General features: G+C 41.8%; 1 protein-coding gene across 1 annotated transcript in view; it reads left to right on the plus strand.

Annotated features, from left to right (window-relative positions):
- The first annotated feature begins 7,393 nt into the window (after positions 1 to 7,393).
- ATG5 (autophagy related 5) overlaps positions 7,394 to 22,656 on the plus strand; it is a 224,947-nt gene continuing 209,684 nt past the window's right edge. The window contains exons 1-2 of the mRNA XM_063441308.1: positions 7,394 to 7,471; positions 12,024 to 12,199. Of these exons, the coding sequence (XP_063297378.1) occupies positions 12,092 to 12,199 (108 nt within the window). The 5' untranslated portion in view covers positions 7,394 to 7,471; positions 12,024 to 12,091. The remainder of the gene's footprint in view (positions 7,472 to 12,023; positions 12,200 to 22,656) is intronic.

Consider the following 22,656-nt stretch of genomic DNA (forward strand, 5'->3'; position numbering starts at 1 on the left):
GAGTAGGGCCATAATTTACTAATACTAAGTAATCTTTACTTAGTATTAGTAAATTTGGCTGAAAGACCAATTTAGGTCTTTTAACCTTTTAGTAGATAGCTCCCTAATACCGTGGGAATTAGGGAGTTATCTACTTATTCATTCCTGTCATTACATTGACTGGCCAAGTAACTTACATTTTATATGAATGTATGTTACTTGATTGTTGTAAGTGTTGCAAATGCTTACAGCTGAATCCTGGCTATGTTTGTATACTTTTTATTTGAAATTGTGTAACATTCTTCTTCTTTCACTGGGTAAGTATATTCGTACTTAGGCAATATTGTGCTTCGGAACTTCGGCACTTTGACACCTCGGAACTTCGGCACTTCAGCAATTCGGCACTTTGGTAATTTCGGACATTCGGAAGCACCCGAATGTCCGAATTACCTGAAATTCGGCCGAATTTTAATTCGGACCAAAACGAATTGCACATGTCTACTGTCTAGTAGAGAGCCACTAGAGTAGGAGTTAACACTGCACGGTAAATATTGCAGTTTATGAAAACTGCAATATTTACAGTTGCAGGGTTAAGGATAGTGGGAGTTGGCACCCAGACCACTCCAATGGGCAGAAGTGGTCTGGGTGCCTGGAGTGTCCCTTAAGTGGAAATCAGACAAGTTGCATAACGCTTGCAAGCTAAATGCAGCATGAAGAATGTTGCAAGGTAATTGTTGGGAATTTAAAGTGAATTTTACATTTTAGTTCAATACAGACGAATTGTAAGAATTCTCCAAGTGAGGTTTGCTTTCATTTTTATGTTGCCATAAAATTGTACTACTTTGATGATTGGTGGGTTGAAGTAAACCTTTTAACTACCTTTTTTTGTAATCCATTTAAAATTACAAAACATGTAAATTTGGGGCACGCACTCACACGATCAATAAGAAGAACACAAGGTATTCCTGTATTTCTCTCTGCTCCTCCCACCCCCAATAAACTTACCGTAATTGCAAATAGAGTAGTAAATGTATAGGGGTCTGTGTTCACCACTACATGATTACCCCTATCTTTGCACCTTTATATAGACGATACTTATTTTGCCACAAAATGGCTACTACACGTCTTTGTCATTTTCCACATTTTGTCTCACTGTTAAGACTGCAGGGGCCAGAACAACATGGGTGGTAGGAATACAGCAGGTTGCTATTAAAATAAGCTTGTGGCTTGAATCCCCATCATTGGGAGGTATGCTGGAGTTGTCATAGTGCCAGTAAAGTGCCATATGACAATAAATAGCATTTATAAAAGGAAGAAAACAACGGATTAGACTTTTGAAAAAGCCATTGGATAGGTGAAACGCGCTAAGTGTATTTTACTATTTTATATTGTTTTATAAACTAGTAAATCTAATAAAGTACTTCCAATTTAAAACTTTATTGGACTTCACTGATTGTTTGCGGAGCCTGCGACCACATATTCCTTTGGTGGGGAAAATACCACCTGAGCGCTGTGTAGTGAGCAATACCCTAATTTGCTCCATACTTGTAAGAACCTCTCCTATTTATTTATTTTTTATCAGAGAGCACTAAATATTTTATTCTGTGTTTTGCATATATGAACTACAAGCCAGTGAGCCCATAAGGCAGAGCTGATATCAACTTGACCTTCTGTATCCAGCTGAAGATTTCTTGCACTACGACACTTTAAGATAAGAAGACACCGCATATCCTTAGGTGGAGATTATACCGCCCAGGTGCAACCAGATAGAACTATCCTAGCTCTACAAATTGTGAGTGCAAATGTTTTTTTCTTATTTTTAATTGTCACAGGATAAAACTACACTATATATTGCTATGTTTTCTGTCTCCACATATTCTACAACTTCTGGAAACACCTCTACCTCAAGAAATACATCAAAGAGCCCCGCCCCCCCCCCTATCTGTTTGTACATTCTATTAAACCTGATTGAGAGTTTGGGTGCTGTGGCTGCCTACCTGTTTAAACACATAGGCACTAGTCAACAAGCTCACATATACAAAAAAAAGGCAAGAAAGTGGTCCCATGGTGCATAATATATAAAATCGCGCTCATGCACAGAGTGATCTTGAAGTGCTCTGGGCATGGGCTTAAAGGGACACTATATTCACTAGAACAACTATAGCTTAATGTAGTTGTCCTGGTGAATATACTCAGTCCCTGCAGGCCTTTTGCTGTAAATTCTGAATTTTCAATGAAAAGGCAGTCTTTAAATTACAGCCTAGGGACACCTCCAGTGGCCACTTCTCAGATTGCTACCAGAGGTGCTTCCTGGGGCAGGGCTGCACACTGCGCAGCACTGATATTCAGTGTCTCCACCCTCTGCATGGAGACTGACAATTCCTTATAGAGATGCACTGAGTCAATGCAATTCTAAGAGAAGATGTTTATTGGCCAGGGCAGCGTTTGGCTTCATCCCCGGCCTGACTCCTTGGCTGAGATCATCAGAATTGACAATCAGCCAAACCAATACTTTCCTATGGGAAAACATTGTGATTGGCTGAGTTCATCACTTCTGATAATGTCAGCCAAGGAGGCAGATCAGGGGCAGAGACAGCACCATCAGTCTAGATTAGAATAAAGGTAAAATGTAACTATATTTAGGAGGCCAGGAGACTAGATAGTTATTTTAACACTATATGATCAGTAATACATGTTTGTGGTCTTGACCCCATAGTGTTCTTTTAATGTGCTGAGTTTAATTGGTTTACCACAAAGGTGTCTAATGATGTGCTCACACTATAATGACTAATGGCAGTTTCCTGGTATCCCCAGATGAAGGAACCAGAGAACAGACCTTGAACAGCAAGAAAGGAACCTGAAGTCATAAAGGTCAAACCAATCCTGGTACATTTGTGAGCAATGTAGTATTTTTTAGTAAAGCACTAGGAGACAGATTTATATCTCAAATGCCAGAATTCCCAATTACTCATACCAATGACCAATAATTCATACCAACAGATCTTTGATCTCTCCATTGCCAGCAGAGCACCCTCTATCGGCCAGAGCTCAGTTAGTAGGCCTTGATAGTGTAGGCTGACCTGGAGATCCTTAAAGGGACACTGTATACACTCAGACAACTTCATGTCATTAAAGTGGCATGGGTGCACTGTTCCAGTCACCTTACCCCTCAATGTAAAATATTTCAGAGAAACTGCAATGTTTACGAGTCCACCTCTACTGGCAGTCATCCAGACAGTCACTAGAAGTGATTCCTGGATTTTCACAGAGTTTAACTCCGTGAAGCGGTGCCGACGGCCTTAACATTTTGCATGGGAATGTCCAGCGTCTTCAAATCTCCCATAGGAATGCATTGATTTTGTGAGAGGTTACGAGATTTTCCGGTGTTGGCTCGGTATTGTGCAGGACGGGAGATTGGCCGCCTCACCCGTCCAGCAATAAGTGTGTCCCAGAGGACCCCAATAGGCAAATTATGCTCGGAGCACATGCAAAGCATGTCCAGCCACCATGAAGCTCAGGCCCCAACCCTTAAAATTGAATTTCAAACTTAAAGCCAGAGCAGCCAATCTAAAAGCATTGCTGACAGAGTTTTTTCCAATTTGTCTATTTTCAACTGAAATGTGAAATTATGGCGTGCAGTCCAGACGCATGGCGCTTGAGCTCTGCCAAGCTATCACATATTACACACTACAAAGCATGTCTTGGCTACACCACAGGGCCCTGGAGGTGTATAACAACCTCAATAAGAGATTGGGAAACATCCCAAGAAACTCTGAGGGCTGAGTTAGGAACATACCCGAGATATCGTCCAGCTCCTATCCCAAGCAGGCAGGCCAAAGATGGCGGACCTCCTGCCAGACTCGGCACAGGATTCCCTGTCAGCCTCTCAAGACGAAGACATAGGACTTTTGGCTGCTTCAAATCCACTCAGCAAGGGTCGGGCTGTGCCTTCCAAGAGACCCAAACCCCCCCTGGCTACTAAAGCGGATCTCAAAAACATGGTGTCAGAGCTCAAGGCCTTCTTCGCTTCGGAGTTGGCTGTGCTGAAGGAGGACCCCAACAATCTAACAGGCTGGATGAGGGCTACAGAGGAAGATGTCCATGACCTAAAAATTAAAAAAGACACCTAAACGTCTCTATTGCAGGAATTCTCTACTACCTGCTTGCAACTAAGCGCCAAGGTTGGGCAATTGGAGGACAACGCAATTTAAAGATGCGGGGGAACCCTGACACCACAGACGCAGCAGAGCTGCCTCAGTATGTTAGGAGGCTGTTTTCCGCTACTCTGACGCCCAAACAAGCTAAAGTTCTATCCTTGTATGGACTCTATCGATTACCGGGGTGATCTCACAACGTGACCCCCACATCTAAAGATGTAATTCTATGCTTAAAGTCACGGAATGATAAAGAGGGTTTCTTATGGGCAGTCAGAGGGCAAACCCCTTATATCTTTGAAGAAAACCAACTGAGTTTTTTCCATGACTTAAGCCGCCATACTCTACAATGGCGAGCTTCCATCAAATGAGTAACCTCACAACTGCCTGCCGCATCTATCCAATACAGATGGGGGTACCCGAGAGCCCTCATTGACGAAAAAGATGGCCACTGTTACCGGCTGACATCAATGTCGGAAGCCACCTCGTTCCTGCAATTGCTGGGACTTACACTGACATGAACGGTTGATCAATGGGACGTGGCAAACGTGGCAGTCTTCACCCCAGCTGGATCCACAGCTCCTGGCTGATTTAGCCTGTCATCCATTTTGCCTCCATCTGGAGCACGAACAGTTGCCGCAGACCTCTTGGATTCTACTTATCCTACCCAGTTTGTTATACTGCCGATTGTTTGACTTTCAGTTAACTTTTTTTTTTCTTTGTCACATACCACCTAGATACCGTGGGCCATGGTAGGGACTTAACCGTTCCTCCTAGTTACCTCACATGTTATATATTTGAGATATACCCTATGAACGTCGATGCTTGCCCATGATCCAGAGCCGATTTTTCTCCCCTCTAGCTCTAGGGTTATGGAGCTCATTAACCCTACTGTCTAAAGCACCATGCCTCTGACCTGAGAGGCTAATTGTAGATACTCTTATACTCTCCATCTAAAGCATGGGTTGTCAACCTGGTCCCTACTGCCCACTAGTGGGCGTTTCAGGTTTCCAGGTGGGCGGTAGGGATTTCGGCGGCCAAATCCTCTTTTTGAGAGGATTTCTCCTTTTGGGCGGGCAGGCGGGCGCGAGCAGCTCTGCGGGCGCAAGTTTTCAGTGACCGGCAGGAGGGAAGTGCTTCCTCCTGCCAGGCCGTAAAGCCCCACTGGACCCCAGGGACAGATCCACACCAGCTCTCCAGGTAGGGAGGCTGGGTGGACATTTAATATTAATAATTTGTGTGTATATGTGTGTGTCTGTAAGTGTGTGTGTGTCTGTAAGTATGTGTGTCTGTGTGTATGTCTGTAAGTACATGTGTGAGTGTCTGTAAGTGCATGTGTGAGTGTGTGTATGTTTGTCTGTGTGTATGTCTTTCTCTGTGAGTGTGTGTGTCTGTAAGTGTATGTGTGAGTGTTTGTCTAGGAGTGTGTGTGCCTGTAAGTGTATGTGTGAGTGTTTGTCTAGGAGTGTGTGTGTCTGTAAGTGTATGTGAGCGTGTTTGTCTAGGAGTGTGTGTGTCTGTAAGTGTATGTGAGCGTGTTTGTCTAGGAGTGTGTGTGTCCGTAAGTGTATGTGTGTGTGTGTGTGTTTGTGACTGTGTGTCTGTAAGTGTATGCGTGAGCGTGTGTGTTTGTCTGTGAGCAGAGTACTTGTAGAATAGAAGAAAGAAGGAGCAGAGTATTTGTAAAAAGGAGAAATAAGGTGCAGAGTACTTGTAGAATAGGAGAAAGAAAGAAAAGGAAAAGGAGAGAATTGTTGTTGGCTAATAATAGTAAGTGGGCTACCTAGCTCAGCCTTCCTACTGGACATTGCTATAAGGAAGGTTAAAAAATAGAAAAAGGAAGGAAAAAAAAGGTGGGGAGGGGAATTGAGGAGGGAGAGGAGGGGAGCTGATGCACGGATGAGAAATCATATTATGAGCAAACAGAGAAATCGTCTGAATATCACCGAAAGAGGAGACCTTTGTTTGTTCAATACGAAAATCGAACCAGATATCAAATATTTAGTCTCACAGCATCAACCTCAAGGATCTCATTAATCACAAGTAAAGGTAATTTCAATTTACTTTGTTTTCTCATTAAACTTGATAAAGTTAAAAACATTATAAACATGCATAAAGTAGAAATAAAAAGATAAATGTATTTTTTTTTAAAACACCCTCCTTTCTAAAAAATTGTCTGCACTTGCGTAAAAATTGGTGGGCGGTAAGTACATTTTTCCATCAAGAAAGATGCATTAGTGGGCGGTAGATAGAAAAAGGTTGACTACCACTGCTCTAAAGAATTGTATGCCCACTATCCCTGCTAGCCCTGATGCCTCATTTAGGGGGCCTTACTTAAGTCCTCCACATTACGGCTTTTAACACCTACCATCCCGTGGTCCAACCTCCGAGAGTGGTGCGCTCTAGCTAACACAACTCCCAGGGAGGCATTGGGGCAATGAAACATGTATTCTACTTACATAAAAATTTAAAATGGGCTTGCACCTTTTAGACAGGGTTGACACTCACAATCCACTCAAGTCTTTTCAGTATTGCTTTGCACAATGTGTTTGTTGATGCTGGTCCATTGAATGAGATAACTAGCATTTGATGTGGTTTTGTCATAGTTTCAGACTTTCAACACTGTACTATTACCATTGACAAAAAAATGATTTTTTTTTTTTTTTAATATTTGAAATTCACTTGGAAGTCACCTTAAATTATAACTTCAGTGAATAACCCTGAGAGACTGTCCATATATGGCCACCAAATCTGGGAGTATTATGAAATATGCTTTAGTGGTTAGGGTGCCAGAATGCTCTTGGTGCTATCCCCCCCCCCCCCCCCAGTTCTGTCTCAAACAATAGGTCTGACATATTTCCACAAACAGGTTGGCTATACAGATTATGAATAAAAAAATACAAATGAATATAGCTGAATATACATTAACTGTGAAATATTGTCCAAACAGCAGTCCATACTAGCACATTATCAGTGGTTTAAAAAGGAAGGTTAACTAAAACAACACACAACTTACCTCCCAAACACTTCTGGTTTGGGGGTCCCTGTCCCCAGTAATTGCACTATAAGTGTATCATTAGAAGCACTGCTCAAACTGAGCTCAGGACATTCCCTGCAAAGGGCTTCAATATCAATGCATTCTAATAGTTTCTGCGCTACATTCCAATGGCCTCTAGAGGGCGCACCCCTGTGTCCAATACTGGCATAGATTATTTTTGTACCTTGTGTGGGCCCGTCCAGGGCGAGCTAATCATGTGATCAGCAGGTAGGCGTGGTTCACCCAGTACCCGGAAGTAGTAGAGAAGTACCGGGGAGCGGAGGTGAAGAGCGCTTCTCGGGTAATAAAGACTCTGTCCTTTTAATGGGGTGTAAGGTGTGCCTGGCTGTATACACTGTGTGGGGCTGTCCGCAGCCCGTGTGTGTGTTGTTACTGGGTATGAGGAGCACAGAGCACACTGACAGCCAGGGGAGTCCATGTTTACAGACCTGGCCATGTGTGTTCTGTGTGTAAATATAGCCCACTGTGTGCACTGGGTCATATCCACTTACTGAGCATGTTATGCACTCAGTGTCTCAGTAGAATGCCTGAAAACACAAAAGATGCATTGCTTTTTGATTAATGAAAACTTGTTTGTTTTTTTGGTTTCTAACTTTTGAACATACAAGGAAGTGTGGGTTAAATTATTTATTTATTAAAGGACCACTATAGTGCCAGGAAAACAAACTAGTTTTCCTGGCATTATAGTGTTAATAGTTACCCCCCACCCTTAGGGTCCCACTCCCGCCAGGCTGGAAGAAGAGGAAGGGGTTAAACACTTACCTAGCCCGGCGCTGGAGACTCTCCTCCTCCTTTCCCCGTCATCGGCTGCATGCGCGGCAAGAGACGCACGCGCATTCAAACCGCCCATAGGAAAGCATTTCTCAATCCTTTCCTATGGACGTTGGTATCTTCTCACTGTGATTTTCAGAGTGAAAAGCGCGGAAGTGCCTCTAGCGGCTGTCAGTGAGACAGCCACTAGAGGCTGGATTAACCCATAGGTAAACATATCAGTTTCTCTGAAACTGCTATGTTTACAGCTGCAGGGTTAATCCTAGAGCAGGGATGGCGAACCTATGGCACGCGTGCCACAGGTTGCACGCCGGGCCGTCTCTGTTGGCACGCGGCCATAGCTTTGCCATCACTGCAGAGTAGGCGCCTGCCTGCCCGAAACCGCAGGCGCCTACTCTGCTTCCGTGTCGGGAGGATCGGAAGCAGGGGGGAGGGATCGAGGAAGCAGCTCTCCTGTCCTCCCGCGAGCCGTGTGGAGCGTTGCCGCGCGTTACCATGGTAACGCTCCACACAGCATCGCGCGGGAGGACAGGAGAGCTGCAGGACCTGTCCTCCTGTCCTGCATACCACCACCGGACCACCAGGGATGGCTGTGTTCCCCCCCCTCCCCTTCACCAAAGGTAACAAGAAGGGAAGGGGGGGGGTACTGATTTAATAACCTACCCCCCTTACCCACAGCACCCCTACTCCCCCTACCCACAGCACCCCTACTCCCACTACCCCCAGCACCCCTACTCCCACTACCCCCAGCACCCACAGCACCCCTACCCACAGCACCCCTACCCCCCCTTACCCCCAGCACCCCTACTCCCACTAACCACACCCCCCTTACCCACAGCACCCCTACCCCCTTACCCCCAGCACCCTTATTCCCACTACCCACACCCCCCTTACCCACAGCACCCCTACCCCCAGTACCCTACCCCCAGCACCCCTACCCCTACACCCACAGCACCCCTATCCCCCTACACACAGCACCCCTATCCACAGCACCCCTACCCCCCTACACACAGCACCCCTACCCCCCCCACACACAGCACCCCTACCCCCCCACACTCACAGCACCCCTACCCCCCCACACTCACAGCACCCCTACCCCCCCACACTCACAGCACCCTTCCCCCAAACACACACAGCACCCTTTCCCCCAAACACACACACAGCACCCTTTCCCCCAAACACACACACACACAGCACCCTACCGGCCCCCACACACACAGTACCCTACCGGCCCCCACACACACAGCACCCTACCGGCCCCCACACACACAGCACCCTACCCGCCCACACACACACAGCACCCTACCCGCCCACACACAGCACCCTACCCGCCCACACACAGCACCCTACCCGCCCACACACAGCACCCTACCCCCCCACACAGCACCCTACCCCCCCCACACAGCACCCTACCCCCCCCCCCCCCACACAGCACGCTACCCCCCCCACACACAGCACCCTACCCCCCCACACACAGCACCCCACCCCCCACACACAGCACCCCAACCCCCCACACAAGCACCCCACCCCCCACACACAGCACCCCACCCCCCACACACAACATTACACACAGACACATACACTGCACCCCTCAATGCAGTATATGTGTGTGTGTTCAGCAGTCTTTATGTATTCAGCAGTGTGTGTGTGTGTGTGTATTCAGCAGACTGCGTGCGTGTATTCAGCAGACTGTGTACTCAGCAGTGTGGGTGTATTTAGCGGACTGTGTGTGTATTTAGCAGTCTGTCTGTGTCTCAGTGTGTGTATGTATTAAGCAGTTGGTGTGTGAATGTGTTCAGCAGTCTGTGTGTATGTATTGCATTTGTTGGAGATACTAATATAAGCTTAATTTATATAATTATTTAAAAATTTTATAATTCAACTCTCTGTTGTGTTCTTCTTTTAAAACAAAAGTTGTTAACTGTACGAGTAGTTTTTTCTAAACGTAAACCTCAGTATTCAGGTTTAATTGCCATGTTGGCACTTTGAGGGAAAAAAAGTTGGCATGTATTGCGGTTTGGGCACTCGGGCTCAAAAAGGTTCGCCATCACTGTCCTAGAGGGACCTGGCACCCAGACCACTTCATTAAGCTGAAGTATTCTGGGTGCCTATAGTGGTCCTTTAAATTATATAAAATATTCTACCAGGAAGGTTTCTCTCGTTTTCAAGTATGCCCTGGGTGCACATACATTGCATGTTACAGTAGAGTACAATATAATACTAAAAATACAAATACGTATAATGTAACACAGAACAGGCAAATGTAGTAAAAATGTCCATACGAAATATATATATATATCCATATATAGAGGCGGTGGAAACCTAGACAAACCTGGGAATTGTATTTATACAGTACCTGGAGATTACCTTTTGACCTTATGCTAATACATGACTCCTAAGTGCTTCACTGCCAGTGTTTGTGATCCAATACAGAAATCAAGTTAATAAAGACTTACTGCTTTGAAATAATATGGGACGAATAAAATGCTTTTCTTAACATTTGTCAATTTTTTTTTTTTATTGGGGAGGGCTGCAAGATGGCGTTAATAAGAATAAATAAAAATGGGGAAATACACTGGGAGGGGAAAAAATGTGTTATAAGGTTATGTACACCTTAAAGTGGTGTTTCAACGTTTTCCTAATCAAGTAATTATAGTTATTTTCAGTTACAGGGACACTGTAGTCACCCAGACCACATCATGTATGTGGCCCTCTCATTTTAACCCTGTAGTGCAAAGCATTGCAGTTCTTTCTCTTTTCTCAAATAAATTGCAATGTTTACATTGCAGGGTTAAACCAACCTCTAGTGGCTCTTAGTAGGTCATCTGCTAGAGGTGCTTCAGTTGTACTGAAAGAGTGAAACTCGGTCACATGACGCAGACGTCCCTGTAGGAAAGCATTGATTCAGTTCAAAAAGTTAAAGTGGGAGAGACAACAATAACAAAAAGTATGTTCAAAAGGTTTCCAGTTATGCTATTTAGTGATGATATCAAGTAACTAACCAAGAAGTTAGTGAAAATAACGTCAGTGTTAGATACTATGCACAACAGGATATAAGCAGAATTGTCTTATAAAGGGGTAGCCTAAAAAAATCGCCATTTGTCCATATCATTAATTGGCCGCGTGTTTGTAGCATGCTGTAGTGGTTATGGTGCCAGTAGTGTCCTGGCTCTGTCCATATAAGTAGTCAAATCATTTGCTAATGTTTATCAACTTAACTGGGGTCTACCATTAAGAGTTGGAGGCTCCATGCAGGGACCTTCCATTAGCTCTTCTCAGGTAAACCCTGTGTACAGGACTTGCTCATCACTCACAGCCAATGAGCTAAGCCCTGCACTGCTGGTCTTAGCTCAATGCAGAAATATTCTGGCTGCCATGGAGGAGGTGACATGCAGACCCCAGACAAGTTGTTATATCCTTAGCAAACTCGTTGTCTACTTACACTGGAGAGGTGACAGGGCACTACTGGCACCATAACCATTATTGTGTGCATAGGGCTGTTTCACAATAAGCAGTCAAATAGCTTTAGAATTATTTGACAACTTACTTGGGTTTCCCTAAAGTGCCCATGCCACATCCGCTCTTCTCCTGCAGGAGATCCAGATGTCTCTATAGAGCTATGCCGATCCAGGGCCGTGTTTATTGGTAGGATATGCGGTCCTGCATGGCCCTACTTAGCACAAGGGAGCCTACTGGAAGTGAGAAGACTGGATGCAGTGTATGCAGCCAGTGGGACACAGGTAACATTTTTGCCTACTTACCTTGGGCGCTCTTGCCACCATATCTACTACAATGCGCTGTAATGGTTATTGTCCCTGGAGTGTCCTTTTAACCAAAGTTTTGCAAACTTTTCACAACTCTGTGTCTTTTAGATTATAGGCTCCAAAACAAATGCACAATTGTAAGTATTAATTTGAAGTTTGCACGTTTCACTAGCATTGATAGCTGCAATATGTTGCTTTTATGTTTTTTTTTCTTTTAAGTAATTATTTGGGTCAAGTGTGAAATCTATTTAGAACCAGCAAATGTATTTTCAGCATATTTTCATTTTTTGATTTTAGGTTATAATTTTGTGTCAACCACTGTGAGTGAAACAGAATATTTATGAGGTATCCTATCTGCTGGAAGAATGACAGATGACAAAGATGTCCTTCGAGATGTTTGGTTTGGGAGAATACCGACTTGCTTTACATTATACCAGGATGAACTAACGGAGCGAGAAGCTGAACCCTATTATGTAAGTGCTGTTCTACCAGCTAGCGTTATCTAATAACAAATAATTGTCCCAAGATATACATTAAGATGCAAATATCAAATTTTTTAAATTTTTGGGATAAAATTGATGATTTTTTTTTTAAAAAGGGTACTCTGACCATTATAATCACTAGAGCTCACAGTATTGGTTATGGTGAAAAAGTCTTGGTGCTGTTACTCAAGTTAATATAAAGCCATTTTCAAGCTGTCTTGGAGCTAAACTGTGCTCTCATGAAGGGATCCTGTACCCTCTCAACTTTCGAACAGCACTGCGAAACCCACAATGTCAGAACAAAACAACTCCCCGCTTTCTATAAACTCATCCAGGTAGACCAAAATAGCCCTCTACCACCTTTCACGGAATCCTGGGCCACCAATCTCAACATCCAACTCATGACAATGCAATGGAAAACAGTCTTTACACCGATACACACTGCCTCGATTTGTAACACTATACAAGAAAGCTGCTACAAAAGAATTTCCAGATGACATTACTCCCCTTCCAAACGACACAAGATGTTTCCTAATACCCTGGACATTTGCTGCAAATGCACCCAACCTGGAGCATCCCTAGCCCACAACTGGTGGCACTGTTCACTGATCTAAAAGTACTGGTCCAACATAGTAAAAATGATCAAAATAGTAACAGGACTTCGACTCCCACACACAACACTTCCTGATATGTCCCTGTACCTACCCTAAACCTCAACGTATTCTTCTTACTCACCTCCTCACAGCTGCTAACCTACTCATCCCCACAAAATGGAAAAACTCCAACATTCCATTCTTTATAGTATGTATTCAAAGGGTAGACACAATTAAAACTATGGAAGAAAAACATTCCTCTATCTCTCACATATATACCCTGTACAATGCCATATGGGAGCCATGGGCTAAGTTTATGAAAGACTAATGGAATGACTCATGTCGAGATCAAAACAGCGCTCTTTTACTCCCTACCTATCCCATGGTTCCTGAGACATATTGAATATGTGTCATAACTTCATCAACACTTGATCTTAGGCCATCCCCTCACTCCCTTCTCCTCCGGTTCCCCCTCTCTGGTGTCACTGGGCTGACTCTATGCAGCCTGACAGGGGCTGGCCCGGGTCGTGCTGACTCTGTTTTGGCTGCTACACAGTCCCTATCACACTACAGGCTGTCAGGCTGAGATAGCTTGATTTGATTCGTCATGAGCAAATATTTCCTGTGTTAATATATCATCCTGACATGCTAGCCATCTTGCGGCAGGCTCCGACCATCTTCTGGTCGTTACAGGCAATGGTCAAACATTCTAAAATACCTACTATAATTCAGGCTCATAAGGGTATACTCGGGTTCACAGGACACAAGTGCTCTCCTTCTCTAGGGATGTTGCATATGTATTGTTGTAACGATTTGATTAGATTACCTATTTGACTAAGTATAAAATTTTATTTGGCAGTTCCTACCTGATGCCCATGAACGCAACATAGATTGCAGTGTATTGACTTACTCTATATTGTTTCACTATGTAACAACTCTTCATTCCACCCTGTTTAATGCAACAATTACCGACATTTCTGTGATATGTTCTAATAACATGATATTGCACCTTTTCACAAAAACAAAACAAAAACTTGCTATACAAAGCTGGATGTTTTTAGGGAAAATACTTTGCACAGTTTTTTCTGAGGACTTACAGTTGCAAGAAAAAGTACGTGAACCCTTTGAAATGATATGGATTTCTGCACAAAATGGTCATAAAATGTGATCTGATCATCATCTAAGTCACAACAATAGAAAATCACAGTCTGCTTAAACTAATAACACACAAAGAATGAAATGTTGCCATGTTTTTATTGAGCACACCATGTAAACATTCACAGTGCAGGTGGAAAAAGTATGTGAACGCTTGGATTTAATAACTGGTTGAACCTCCTTTGGCAGCAATAACTTCAACCAAACGTTTCTTGTAGTTGCAGATCAGACGTGAAAAACGGTCAGGATTAATTCTTGACCATTCCTCTTTACAGAACTGTTTCAGTTCAGCAATATTCTTGGGATGTCTGGTGTGAATCGCTTTCTTGAGGTCATGCCACAGCATCTCAATCGGGTTGAGGTCAGGACTCTGACTGGGCCACTTCAGAAGGCGTATTTTCTTCTGTTAAAGCCATTCTGTTGTTGATTTACTTCTATGCTTTGGGTCATTGTCCTGTTGCAACACCCATCTTCTGTTGAGCCTCAGCTGGTAGACAGATGGCCTTAAGTTCTCCTGCAAAATGTCTTGATAAACTTGGGAATTCATTTTTCCTTCAATGATGGCAATCCGTCCAGGCCCTGACGCAGCAAAGCAGCCCCAAACCAGCCCCAAACCATGATGCCCCCACCACCGTACTTCACAGTTGGGATGAGGTTTTGATGTTGGTGTGCTGTGCTTCTTTTTCGCCACACATAGTGTTGTGTGTTTCTTCCAAACAACTCAACTTTGGTTTCATCTGTCCACAGAATATTTTGCCAGTACTGCTATGGAACATCCAGGTGCTCTTGTGCAAACTGTAACCGTGCAGCAATGTTTTGTTTGGACAGCAGTGGCTTCCTCTGTGGTATCCTCCCATGAAATCCATTCTTGTTTAGTGTTTTACGTATTGTAGATTCGCTAACAGGGATGTTAGCATTTGCCAGTGACGTTTGAAAGTCTTTAGCTGACACTCTAGGATTCTTCTTCACCTCATTGAGCAGTCTGCGCTGTACTCTTGGAGTCATCTTTACAGGACGGACACTCCTAGGGAGAGTAGCAGCAGTGCTGAAGTTTCTCCATTTATAGACAATTTGTCTTACCGTGGACTGATGAACAGCAAGGCTTTTGGAGATACTTTTATAACCCTTTCCAGCTTTATGCAAGTCAACAATTCATGGTGTGTGTTTTTTTTATAGGGCAGGGCAGCTGTAGCCAACACCTCCAATCTAATCTCATTGATTGGACTCCAGTTGGCTGACATCTCACTCCAATTAGCTCTTGGAGATGTCATTAGTCTAGGGGTTCACATACTTTTTCCACCTGCACTGTGAATGTTTACATGGTGTGTTCAATAAAAACATGGCAACATTTCATTCTTTGTGTGTTATTAGTTTAAGCAGACTGTGATTGTCTATTGTTGTGACTTAGATTATGATCAGATCACATTTTATGACCAATTTGTGCATAAATCCATATCATTCCAAAGGGTTCACATACTTTTTCTTGCAACTGTATGTCCCTTATTTAAATCAAATCTTGATTCATACCTGCCCAAATCAGTAGTTATGGTTCCGGGACTGGAGGTGGGCAGAACGGATCGAAAAAGGGGGCATTTCAGAGCTCTTACTGTCCTTCATGGAAACATTTCCCTGGTGACCCTAGATGCCTAACACCAGGGAACAAACTCGGGACATCAGGAAAGGAGCCTGAATTCAGGACTGTACAACTGAATCCAGTACTATTGTTAATTGTGTCATTATCCCCAAGAAGAAAGTGTCTGAAATTTATCAGGCAATCATGGGCCTTCTGTTGATTTTTGTTGAAGAGCTCTGCATAATTTATAGGATTCATACAGTGAGCTGTGTAGGGTAAAAAAAGACCCATAGGTTGACTGTTGATTGCTTTCTCTGACGAATTTCATAACCAACATCTGGAGGAAGTAGGATGTGTGTAGGGTGGTGCTGGGGGCAGGGAAGATATCTCAAGGGGTCTATCCGCTGGGAGACGGGGGCAGTTCACCTCTCCTCCCTTTTCTTTTTCTCTCTCTCTCTTTTCATATTTTTTTTTCTTCATTTCTTTCTTTTTTCCAACCCGTTTTCTATTTCTTTCTTCCTCATTGTTCTTCACCAAAAATGAGCCTTTGGTACTAATTCAAAGGTCCAACCCTGACATAAAGAGGTGCACGTACAACCAGATGCAATATACATGACCATATGCTTGAACCGATGTTTACTGTTAATTGTATATACTAATAATTTTGCAAAGACTTATGGCTCTCATATTACGAGGGACACACACTTTCCGTTACCAGATCTAGGGACTGTCCCTACATTGTATATGCTGATGACCTGTGTATCAAAAATAAATGAAAATATATATTTTTTAAAAGACCCACAGGACACGCTTGACTCTTTTTGCGTTTGTCTCTTCCTCTACACTTTCCCATAAACACTCAAATTGTAGCTGTAGAGGGAGTCAGTGGTTGTAGTGGGTTACCTTCATTTGAGTTCAGTTGACTATAGCTGTGATGTTCTGGATTGTAGTGAGTATAACAGTTTGGCTGACATTCTCACATGCTCAAAATTAAATTGCCAGGAGTGAATTTCAAATTGTAAGCCAAACTAGGAGAACCAAAAGCATCTTTGGTCTAACATTAATTTTAATTTGCCAGCAATTGATGCTATAGTGAATAATCCTGATACGGTTTTGTCGTTGAGCTGCTTCTAGATGCTTCTTGTGATTTAAATACCTTTCTGATGTCATGCCTGTCTAGACATGCTTCTTTCTGTGCAGTTCATTGTAGTTTCAATGCTGTAAATTGTGGCTTTATTAAACAACAAATTGTGTCTCATTAGTGTAAAGTAGATGGTGTCTTGGTGAATTCAGAACCAGGCGCCCAACAAGGAAAAAAAAAAACAAAACAAAGAGAACAGTGATTGAAGTTTTCTAAGCCATCGAAGCTTGCTGCCATTTCCCTGTTAACTTCAGAGGGAGACATATTTTTGTTGGAAGGGCAGGCATGTCAGGAAGGATGGCCTGTGGGGGGGACATAAAAGGCTTGGAGGGGGTATACTGTGTGCTGTGCTGCTACCAACAATAAACCAATATGCACAGAAGTGGCCTAGATTTCTGGATGCAGGCTAATGATGACCCAGTGATGCTGCCCGAGGTGACGTTACACATCCAGCCGTGAAAGTGTTAAATTTCATAGGCAAATGCTGCACATACAAACTTCAGGCACCATGACCAGTTAAAATCACTGGTTACTCCAACCACCATGACCACTACTGTTGTGTGAAATGGTCATGGTGGTAGGAGTTTAGATGTACATTGCACGTACATTTGCAATTGTATGTTGGGGGCTGTTACACCCCTGTCACATGTGAGTTTGGCAGCCCATAACTCTGTTTTGGACTTCCTAACGTCAATTCTGTGCATATTTTACGTCTGTCGTCATTGCTGGTGACAGACGTTCTTTGCTTCTCCCTGCTGCTTCTTGTGTCACCCCTCCCTCCCTTGTTCCTTAACTGCTGCCCTCCCTCCTCTTTATCCAATCTGCTAATTTTTTGTTTTGTCTTCTGCTTTCTGTCCTCCTTCTCTCCATATCCATGCCATTTCATAGAAACAAAGAATGTGACGGCAGATAAAAAACATTGGGCCCATCTAGTCTGCCCAACTTTCTAAATACTTTCATTAGTCCCTGGCCTTATCTTAAGTCTAGGATAGCCTATCCCACGCATGCTTAAACTCCCTCACTGTGTTAACATCTACCACTTCAGCTGGAAGGTTATCCCATGCATCCACTACCTTCTCAGTAAAGTTATATAGTTACATAGCTGAAAAGAAACTTGCGTCCATCAAGTTCAGCCTTCCTCACATTTGTTTTTTGCTGTTGATCCAAAATAAGGCAAAAAACCTAGTCTGAAGCTTTTTGCAACAGACTAGGAAAAAATTCCTTCTTTACCCCAAAATAGCAGTCACTTTTTATTACTTTACAAAGTTTGGTGCCATCTGCAAACACGGAAACGTGGCTTTCAATCCCTTTTTCAAGATCATTTATAAATGTTAAATAGAAGCGGTCCCAAAACAGAACCCTGAGGGACAACACTTACCACTTTTGTCCAGCCTGAAAATGTACCATTAATGACAACTCATTGTACTCTGTCCTTAAGCCAATGTTCTACCCAAGAACAAGAATATTAATCTAGACCAATTTCTTTTAGTTTGAAGACTAACCTATTGTTAAGAACCGTATCAAATGCCTTGGCAAAATCCAAGTAGATCACATCCACTGCAACACCCTGATCTTACTTCTTCGTAGAATGCAATTAGGTTAGTTTGACATGACGGATTGTTTTCCTGGCACTGGAGATTCCCTTTAAGCTCACAGGTCTATAATTTCCCGGCAAGGATTTTGAACCCTTTTTAAATATAGGAACAACATCTGCCTTCCTCCAATCCTCCTGTACAATACCTGAAACAAAAGAATCTTGAAAAATTAAATACAGTGATTTACTTATTTCCCCACTTAGTTTCATAAGTACTCATGGGTGAATTCCGTCAGGCCCCGGAGCTTTATTTAGCACCTTGTCTCAAGTCATCCAATCACAAGTTACCTGTAAGTTTTTTTTGCAGCAATCATTTGCTGTTCTTGCCATAGGATTCTCATTAATATATCCTGAAGAAAAATAGTTGATTAACATTTCTGCCTTTTCCTGGTCTTCATTAGCTAACACACCCATCTCAATTTTTCATTTTCTAGTTTAGCCACTTTAATTGCATTTTGCATGCATTATTGGTTTCCTTTATATCTTATATAGGATGCATCTGATTTGTCCGATTTAAATGCCCTTTTCTTATTTTTAATCTCGTTTTACTTCTCTACTAAACCTCATTGGTTTAAATTTGTTTCTTTTATATTTATTAACCAATGGTACGTACTGAGAAATGTACCTTTCAAATATTTGTTTGAATAGTTTCTGTTTATCCTCAGTTTATGCCAGTCGATATGTTGTAGAGCTGCCCTAATCTTATTGAAATTGGCTTTTTAAAATTATACGTTTTTAAAAAGCACTTGCTTTTTTCGAGTTTATTTAAAAAATTACCATATTGTGATCACTATTTCCCAAATGCTCCCCTACTTGAATGTCGGTCAAAAGATCAACATTGTTTGTTATAACGAGATCCAGACAAGCATCCTTTCTAGTTGGTGCTTGTACCAGTTGTGACATGAAGGTGTTATTTAACACATTCAAAAACCTGATTCCCCTATCTGAAGTACTAGTCACTCTATCTCAATTTATGTCCGGGTAATTAAAATGTCCAATAATTAACATGTTACCCCGATTTGCAGCTCTCCCAATTTGCTCTAACAGCTGTTCTTCCTCATTAAAATTTACATTAGGTGGTTTATTACATATCCCAACCAATAATCGATTCCCCTTCTTTTGCCCCAAGCAGATAGCTACCCATAAAGTTTACACATTTTCCTTGTCACACTCCACATGCCTAAGATTTAACTTTAACTCCTGGTTGACATAGAAACATACCCCATCACCTTTCTTGTTTTTCCCTATCCTTCCTAAATAACGTGTACCCATTTAAGTTAACTGCCCAGTCATGTGTCTCATCCCACCATGTTTCCGTTATGCCTATTATATCATATTGTTTAGCGTATGCTATTGCCTCTAGTTCCCCATTTTGTTATATAGGCTTCTTGCATTAGTAAGCATACATTTAATATTATCAAGAGTCATTTGTACTTTTTGTGAATTTTTATCAATATTACATACCTCCTCTGTTCTGAGCTTTCCCCTCCCCGCCATCTCCACCGCCTTTGTTCTGAGCTAAAGCCCATCTCCTTTCTATCCTATCTCCATTTTCTCGATTGCTTTGTCAGTGAGAATGTATGTGTTTGTATGTGTGTCTGACTGTGTCAGTGTGTGTAACTGTGTGTCAAGGTTTGTGTATACAGGTGACACACGAAAAATTTGAATATCGTGCAAAAGTTAATTTATTTCAGTAATGCAACGTAAAAGGGGAAACTAATACACACAAGAAAAGACAAGAAAAAGTAAAATGAAAACGATCACAATTAATAAATATTAGGCTCAGAAATTGATAAATATAGCACAAATAATAGAAACACTAGATTCACGGTATGATTTAAATTTATATATAAAGAGCTAAGTAATAAAGAGAAATAGGAAGAAGAAAGCACTCCCATACAGGAATGGGAGGGAGGGGAGAGGCGAGAAGGAGGAAGATAAGGGAATGAGGGTTGGATATGAAGCAATATTGGAATATGAATTATGAATTCTCATCAATAGAGAAAATAACATTGAAGAAGGGAAAGAGGATTACTGATATATACTTACCGTATATACTCGAGTATAAGCCGACCCGAATATAAGCCGAGGCCCCTAATTTTACCCCCAAAAACTGGGAAAACTTATTGACTCGAGTATAAGACTAGGGTGGGAAATGCAGCAGCTACTGGTAAATTTCTAAATAAAATTAGATCCTAAAAAAATTATATTAATTGAATATTTATTTACAGTGTGTATATAATGAGTGCAGTGTGTGTGTATGCGTGCAGTGTGCATGCGTGCAGTGTGTGTGTGTGTGATGGAGAGCATTGGTGGGGGGTGGGCATTTTTTATTATTATTTAATTATTATTTTAATATTATTTTTTTTTTCTTATATTATTTTTTTGTATTATTATTATTAATATATATATATATTTTTTTTCGTCCCCCCTCCCTGCTTGTTAGCTGGCCAGGGAGGGGGGCTCTCACTCCCTGGTGGTCCAGTGGATGGGCTGTAGGAGGGGGGCTGGCAGGAAGCTGTTACTTACCTTCACAGCAGCTCCTTCTCTCTCCTCCGGTCCGTGCAGCTCCCAGGTCAGCTCCCTCTGCAAGTCTCACGGCCGCGCGGAGCGTTGCCACGGTAACCCGTGGCAACGCTCTGACCCCGTGGCTCTCGCGAGACTTGCAGAGGGAGCTGACCTGGGAGCTGACAGGAGCTGCTGTGAAGGTAAGTAACAGCTTCCTGCCAGCCCCCGGTCCTTTGCCATAATACAGACAACTGACTCGAGTATAAGACGAGTGGGGGTTTTTCAGCACAAAAAATGTGCTGAAAAACTCGTCTTATACTCGAGTATATACGGTATATAGTTTTTTTTTTTTCTCTCAATTAACATGATAATGAAGTACCAATCTCTCTTTCATTGAGGTATTCAGCATCTATAATTGATCCCAGTAGGGATCTAGGTGGACGGTTTGATGAAAGGGGATATTCATCAAAGCCATCCATACTTCCTTAAAGGGATGTTTTTTTTTCTTCTGTATGTCTTAGTAGGTCTGAATTTGTTATTACGCTTAGTGTTAGTTTTGTATCGAAACAGCGCTTAAAGTGTAATATAAAGGAAACAGAAATCTGTCATGAAAAATTTATACTCATGTGTAAATGTCTGATAGGCAATAGAAAATATTATAACCTTATAGAAAGTCATTATGATACGAGTTACAAATAGGCTGATGCCTAATTTTAGGTTAATAATCAGTGGATAAATTGTACATTTTGTGACTATTAATGTACATGGTCTTAATTCACCCCAAAAAAGGAAAATACTAATAGATCGTATGAAAACAGAAAATGCCCACATGGTGTGCCTACAAGAGACGCATTGGAGACAAGCTGATGTAGGGAGATTTAGATTTCAAAATTTCCCTCTTTCAGAATGCTCGTCATTTAAAGAGAAAAAGAAAAGAGGAGTAGTGATTTTTTTTTTTTCAGATAAAATAAATGTCTCTATAAAACATCAGAGTATAGATAAAATGGGCCGATGGATTATATTAATTTGCGTTATTGATGAAGAACTATATACAATAGTTAATATCTATGCACCAAACTCTTCACAGATACAGTTTATACAAAATTTTTTTAATGAAAGTAGATAAAATCAAGCAAGGTACTCTTATAGTCTTGGGTGACTTCAATTCCGTAATGGGACCCCAAATTAGATAAAAGGTCTGAAAAAGGTAAAATATTTTCTAGGAATGTCTATAATCAATCCAAAAAAATAAGAAATATTATACAAAATGCAGCTCTTGTGAACTGTTGGAGGATATTCCATCCCACTGAAAGAGACTTTACATGTTTCAGTAAGACGCATTGTTCATATTCAAGAATTGATTTAATTCTAATAGAACGTAATCTGTTGGATAGAATAAAATCTTCCAATATAGTGTCTATTACCTGGTCAGACCATAATATGATAAAGGTCCAGTTGAAAGATACATTTATTAGACAAAGATCAGAATGGAAATTGGACAAGAAAATATTAATGCCAGAAGACAATAAAGAACAAATAGCTAAGGTAATAGACACATATTGGATAGATAATGAAAAGGATGGGGTATCACCCATGATAAAATGGTGTACATTTAAAAACGTTATAAGAGGCCATTTAATCAGTATGGCTGCGCATGGAAAAATAAATAAAGAGAAATCTCTATCAGAGTTATATATAGAATTAAGTGAACATAATAAAATAAATATGACTTTCCCTACAAGAGAACGAGCAAACCAAATAAGGATAATAGAGAGGAAAATTAATGATATTTTAATAGCTAAAGCTAATAAAAATTTACAATATATGAAAACTAATTTCTACTATAGGGGAAATAAGGCTGATAAACTCCTTACCAACAAAGTT

This window comes from Pelobates fuscus, chromosome 2 (assembly GCF_036172605.1).
Source record: "Pelobates fuscus isolate aPelFus1 chromosome 2, aPelFus1.pri, whole genome shotgun sequence".
Lineage (NCBI taxonomy): Eukaryota > Metazoa > Chordata > Amphibia > Anura > Pelobatidae > Pelobates > Pelobates fuscus.